Here is a 6,933-nt window from a genome sequence, read left to right as displayed (position 1 = left end):
CAAGATGAAGCAAAATGTCAGCTGCCTCCGTCAGCCACATGGTCCCCTCCCAATACACACTTTGCTGCCTCTCCAGACCCTGCCATTCAAGACAGCTGAACACTTGCTTTCCTTACTCCCTTACTCTCAGAGTCCAGGAAGCTCCTGCTTGGCCTAGGCTGATCCATCTTGTCTTCTGATACAGAGGGAGAATTCAAGGCTGCAAGCAAAGTGCTGTGCAGCTCACAGTCTCCAACACTTGGCACCAGCTCCACTTCACTCTCCCTGTGGAGTTCCACTGGAGAGCTTCCAACATCTAGAAACAAAGCAGTGGCTCCAAAGGACAAGGTACATAACACCTTCCAGCTCCCTTTAAATAGTGAGTTACGTCCACGCAGCAGGTGGGTCTGCCTTGTGCAGGGTGGTGGAGGGGGCACTGAAACATGAGGTTAGAAGAATTACTAGACTGAGACCAGGAGAGCGGCTCTTTGCACATTCATGATGACGGCTCCAATTAGTGCAATTACAGGGCTTGGCTATATCTTCCTGCTTGTGATTTTCATTAACAATCGCATGGTCAATTCTGCTACTTTTCACTGGGCAAGCAGCCAGAAGCTGGCAGCAGCCTCTGCTCCTGGCAAGGTCCGGAGGAAGGGCAGGTAGAGATGGCTCCCCTGGGAGGCCAGGCTGGTGAGAAAGGCCCAACCAGGCATTCAGGAGTTGTGGCTCCTGGCAACAAGACCACCATTTGGGAGAAGGGAGGTGAGTGGCACAGCTACCTGTCCTGTTGGAAGGCACACTCCTCACAGGAGGCTTAACTGCACTCAGCACAGCTGGAACTCAACAGGAAACACCATCACAAAAAACACCACTCTCCTAAGTCCCAGACTCAGCTCAGTTTTGGCTGTGTCACCTTCCTAATGCAAAGCAAGACAAACAGTGTACCCCCCTGAAACAGAGTCCTAGCCATGAATCCTTGCAAGACAAGTCCCAAACTGCCACTGAGTGAAAAACCTTTCCATCCTAGCACTGCAGATCCAGAAAAGCAGCAGAAGTACTTCAGTATGAGCTGGATTAGGGCCTTTGTGCTGGTCACAGAAGTACCTGTAGAATATGCCCTACCATGAACCTCCTTGCACCACAAGATACCTACCTGGATTTATAAGGCTGGGGGAGAACTTCCTCTACTAAATCTCAAGGAGAAATTAAGTATTATCACCAAGCTCTGCATAAGGGCTTTTTAAATTCATGGGCAGAAATAGGACACAGATCCTCTGCCATTCCTATCCAGATACTGGAAGAACTAGAATAGGATTCTTTCCACGACAGATGAATGATGCCCAGTCAATCTCACAAGCAAACTGGACTGACTAGCTGTACCTTATGCTGTAGCAAAATCATGAAGCAGTAGATGCTTATGTTCTTATTTCCAGGTTTCTCTTTTCTTTATCTCTGAAAAGAACAAAATTTTATTGAACAAGGAAACAGACATCTACCTAGCATCTTTGGAAGTAAGCAGCTGGCAACTTTCAGGGGAAGAGTGCAGCACTGATTGTCCCAAAAGCTGCTCTAAGCATACTTCAGTGGAGTGAATGACAGTGTCATATTTGTCACCAAAAAGTTGTGTCTAGATCAGAAATGCTAAGTGTGGACACTAAGTTCTAGGGCCTCCCCTTTATCTTAAAGGGAAAACACGACTGAAAGCAACAAACTACATGACTCTACAGTTCACAAGGGCTTGCACTGGCAGAATCAAATTTAATCTTCAAGCACTGTATGTGGTGCAGATCCTGGCCTGTCAACAAAGTCACCTTTACCTTGGATTTACAGGGACCTGAAATCCCTGTCTGAGTCACAGAGCAGAAGGATGCCCGAGGTTCAGTTCTATGAGAGTGGAAAGGGACGTGCAAAGAGCAGCTACAGTATTGCTAAACACAGATCATGGGCAGAAAGCATCACTGCCCCACATCAAGTACTGAGTATTTAGTGCTTGGGGCTCACATCTATCAGTAGGGTAAACAGGGTGAATCCTGCTGGAAGCATCACAAGTCCCAGCTACCGGAAAACCCAGCTAGGGACAGATCAAGCCATTCTCAGCTCCAGGCATCCTCCTTGATGCACAAGATTCCTTGGTGTGCCAGCCTGGCCTGGAACTGCTGGTTCAGTAGGTAGCTGCAAGAGGTAGCTTTACAAGAGGTAGCTGCACCACCTGCTGTCTGCTCTGAAGCAAGTTGCCAGTGTCTATTAGAACATCATTAAAGATGATTATTAATAAAAGTTTTCTTCTTCAGAACCAGTTTTTTGCAGGACATGCTCTTGATTAAAGTCACCAAGAAAGACTTCTTATCTGAAAACTATGAAGCAAGATCAACAGAGGGACAGTCTAGTCAAAATGGTTCGGTTCTCAAACAGAATACAAGTTCACTTTAATACCCAGCTCCCCTCAGGAGAATGATTGCACTGTTATCCCTTTGGGAAGCTGTCTCAACTTATTTCCACTCCAAAAACTAGCATCGAACAAAACTTTCAAAGAGGTGAAAATTCTGCAAAAAAACAGCCACCTGCCCAATGCCACTTGAGGCTTAGCAGAAAGGAAAAAGACACATCATAAACCCTGCACCATTCCCCCTTCCTGGACAAGGCCGCAGCACTAACTGATCCAATCCAATGGGGCAAAGAGATGCCACAATATTAAAAGTCTTCTTAGGATAGTGTCCTGTTCACACATGAAGACAGACAAGCCAGTATGCTCTCTTGGATGGCACAAATGTGACAGGCTACAGGAAGATCCCCCTAGTCTTAGAGATCAAAGATCCTGTTCATGGGCAAGTATGTTGTGTGCCAGGACTCAAAAATATCTGGGCATGCAGTAGCAAATTCAGTGTGGGTCTAAAAGGAAAGGAGTTCAGAAAACGACTTCTGCTTGATGAAGCATAGGTGCATCATATGCAAACAAAAGGGAATCAGAAAAAAAAAGTTTATTTCAAAAAGGAAAAATCTCCCCCTCAAATACCCACATACTTCCTGATAAGCTTATTGCTCAAGCAATACTTCCTGTGATACAGCTCTCTCTCCCCTTTGCCTATAGGGCCAGAAGTACACATGCATCCCTATCCTTCCTCCAGACAACATCATTTGGCTATGTTCAATTGGTCCCAAATACCAGTATTTAATTCTCTCCTTACTATGCACACAGAACATGGAGGTCACCAGGCACAAAGGCTCCTTCTCACTGGGAAAAGTCTGTGGATTTATATAGTCATCTGCTACCACCAAGAATGGGAGTTCCTTCTCAGTAGAACCATAAAGAAAGTATGGGAAGGTATATCTACCTTTTCTTTTGAAGTCAAAGCCTAAGCATTAAAATAATCCCTGAACCACCCAGCCTGCGCTCTAGACATGCCCATGCTCATTCTACAGCTCATGGTCTATACTCTCAATATACAGCCTTCAGGATTCCCTCATAAGCTTGCTATAGCATTTCCCAGTCTCACCACGCCATTCTGCTTCCGCTGAACCAGGGCTCATTGTCCAAGTTCACTCTCTGTGAAAGGGATATTGCCTGTTTCTTGTGCAGCACCTAAAATCCCCACTGTAGAAGAATAGCAGGACTTTCACACCAGGCTCTGTCTCTTCTTTGAGTGGTTACAGACAGAGACTCTTGGACCTTCCTCCTAGGTAGTTGTCAGGCAGGCTCAGTAAGAACAGAGCAATGGACTTCTTGCTTCATGTTCAGTCAGTGTTGTTGTGGGGTTTCAACATCCTCTTCCTCCTCCTCACCATGTTCAGTATGGCGCAGCAGCAGCTCCAGGTCAGGGTCAGAGCTGGCCTCTTTGTGTAGCTTCAGTGCTTCTTCACCTGCGTGCAGACAGCCTATTTAGTGATAAACTTGCTAGAGTACCTATCAAACCTGGCACTGGCAAGCTGTAGCTAGAGGGAGCTCCTAGTGAAGCTACAAGAATGCCTACAGAGAAATAGAAACAGAATCACCTTTGGAATTCATGGCTTTGAGAATGACATGAAGGGAGATTCCTGACAGACAGACAGCAAAGCCCAGCCAGTTCAAGAGACTGAGGTGGTCTCCCAGCAAATGTGTGGCGAGGAACAAAATGCAGATTTCCTGTGGAAACAAAAAACATGACAAGTGGCAGGGTAGGACCTGAGGAGATATGCATGAAATGTTTTACAGCTTGAGCCTAGATCAAGATGCCAGGTTGCTCATTTTCATCAGCACATTCTTCCATGCGCAAAGTTCTAAAAACAGATTCTAGAAACAGAGTGACCTTTTAAACTCTGCATAAGCTTGGCTGCCAGGGAATCCTGTGACTTCCCTGTCAGACAAATTTCACATATTACCATTCAGCTCAAATTCATTCATTCATTCAGTGTGTGCTGGATTCCTCAAAGGAGGAGAGAATGTGCCAAACTAGGTTAAAAAGATGGCTCAAACCAGTGTTTTGTTCATACTGAGGTCTGATGCAAGAGTACGGCCTTTTTACCCCTCCTCCCTCCCACACCATCCACTGCTTATGAGTCCCACATATTTTAGCCTATCCCAGATCCCACTAAACTTTGGACCATAATGGTATTTTTTATAGAACTAGTCTAGTGCTATAAAAAAGTGACTATAGCCACTAATCTCTGCCTCTTGCTGTCAGGGACCAAGGGACTTCACTGCAAAGACTGCAAGGCAAAGCAACAAGTTCCTGTGCAAGGAGAATTAAAATAACAGGAGATGATTTCTAAGGCTCTAACGAAGTTCCCACCACATGAAGCCTGCTAGGGATGACTCAATACTTGCCTTCTAGTATTAGCCCAGGAATCATGCCTTACCTTAAAAATGCCAGCAATGGAAAGGGTGAGGCTAGATGTTCTGGAAACCAAGAGGAACTCAGAAAAGCCTAGACCAAAGGCAAGAATTCCACCCAAGAACAGCTTCCCTACCAGAGAGAACATCTGCTTCGTGGAAACGGAAGAGCTTCTCTGATATGGAGAAAGGCAGGCCTAGGAACAAGACAGTGAGTAGCAGAGTATCGTTCCCAACTCCTAGGACTCTTCACAAGAAGATGGGGTTGGGCTGCTCACATTCCAATATCAAGAGGATGTGGAGCCAGGTCTTAATAGCCCTTACTTCCACAAGTGTGGCAGGCTACTATTCCTACACACTCTTTAATGTTCTACCAGCACAAGGTATATCTGAGTCCTTGTAATTTCAGGTCTCCAACTACTTTGTAATGTTCACAGCTTATCCAAATGAATCAAACAACAAACTGCTAAGCAATCTCCCCAACCACTCTACAAAGCTATCCCTGCTTTCTCTAATTAACTCACGCACCCTCAAACACCGCAAAGAGTGGGAAGAGCCCCAGGAACATGAGCGGCTGCAGGTGAAACATGATATCAATGGGGTTCTGGAGCCCTGAAAGAGGAGAATCAACAACAGACCAGGTAGCAACAAGCCAGGGAGTAACATAGCTCCTAGAGCCTTTATTAGTAACATTCCTAGACATATACCTTATTTGTAATGCCCACACCTGTGCTGCTGCAGCAGCCAAGCTGCCTTCATTACCCATCAACAAATGACCCCTGCCCCAGGTTCCACACACTGTCCCTTACACAAGATGTCTGTTTCTTCAGCAAGGGCTACAACCTCCTTACTTCCCTCCCCGCTACCAGCATCACCACCCGCTTCCTAACACCCTACATACCCAGTTCAGCCTTTTGCATAAGTATCTGCGTGAGAGTCCAGCGAATACCCCCAAGGAAAGAGGCACACAGCACCAGCACGAACCCCTGTGCGTTGAACTGTGTGGACTTGTAGGTGAACATGAAGAGCCCCCCAGCGATGAGCAGAACCACCAGCACCAATGCCACCCTCTGGATGAGAGCAAACACAAAGTCACTACAGACTCCTGGAGTTGAACAGAGACAGACACCTGCTCTCTTTCAGATTAATCCACGTAATTGCTTTCTTCCTCTACTGATATGTTTCTTGTACATGTACTGCCTCTTTTTTTTTTTTCCCTGGGCCAGACCATCTCTCTCCCTAAAACACTGCATAGGACCCTTACCACTTCCTCCAGCTTGAAGAGCAGTGAAAAAAGCAGGATGAAGAGAACGGCAGAGGATTTGGTCATCGTGTAGCTGTAAGGACCAAAATACACAGTCAGACTCCTCCAACGTAGTCCTTCCCAGCGAAGTACTACTAGGAACCAGATCATCCACTTCTATATTGCTACCAGTAATGTATCATAGACCCTGCCTGTCAGCCCCACTAAGCCATACACCCATTGAAGAAACTGACCCTGACAAACCACCTGCTAAACCCCACCAAGGGCTCCCAGGGAAGATGGTGTTTGTACTCACAGGGAGACAGTGACGTATAGGAAGCTCCAGTTACTCAGCCCAATGTCCAAGGAAGTTGACAGAGCTAAAAAATCAAAGAAAGAAAATCCTGAAGTGTCTTCCATGACATAAAAAAAACCCAACACAAAACCAAGATCCACTACTACTTGACCACAAACACAGAGAGCTGAGCAGATCCAGAAAAACCCCTGCCACATTTTCCTGAGGTTAACTCTTCAGTACCAACATAGCTCAAATATCCCAGCTTTTTACATTTCTGACCCCTTTCCCGTGATTTAAGCTGGGTTTAGCACTGCACCCACTGAACACATGCTACGCAAAAGTGCAGCAATGACCCTTTCCCTCTCCGTCACTGAAAGCCACCGCAGATTTGCACAAAGTCACCAGTGCCGAAAAGAAAAGATAATTTGCAGAGACAACTTACAGAGGTACCGTACAAGACTCTCATCGTACGTTCTCACGTGCCAGTGGCTCCATCCCGTGCGGTCCCTCCACATTCTAACGGGCTCGTGTTACGGCCGCTGCGCACAGGGCGCCTGCAGCCGAAGCCCCGACCACCCTCTGCGCTCACCTCCGCCCGCTAAGGAC

At 46.5% G+C, this 6,933-nt stretch overlaps 1 protein-coding gene across 1 annotated transcript; it reads right to left on the bottom strand.

The window, feature by feature from the left end:
* Positions 1-3,715: 3,715 nt before the first annotated feature.
* SLC35H1 (solute carrier family 35 member H1) lies at positions 3,716-6,404 on the bottom strand. Its single transcript, XM_010175398.2, is given in 8 exon segments — positions 3,716-3,837; positions 3,970-4,099; positions 4,813-4,927; positions 4,929-4,983; positions 5,315-5,398; positions 5,688-5,856; positions 6,051-6,123; positions 6,346-6,404. Coding segments are annotated over 7 exon segments (741 nt in total). The 5' UTR covers positions 6,117-6,123; positions 6,346-6,404.
* Between the last annotated feature and the right edge of the window lie 529 nt (positions 6,405-6,933).

Source organism: Antrostomus carolinensis, unplaced genomic scaffold (assembly GCF_000700745.2).
Source record: "Antrostomus carolinensis isolate BGI_N321 unplaced genomic scaffold, ASM70074v2 scaffold19639, whole genome shotgun sequence".
Lineage (NCBI taxonomy): Eukaryota > Metazoa > Chordata > Aves > Caprimulgiformes > Caprimulgidae > Antrostomus > Antrostomus carolinensis.
The sequence above is the reverse complement of the archived record's forward strand: the minus strand, read 5'-3'. Positions and strand labels throughout refer to the sequence as shown.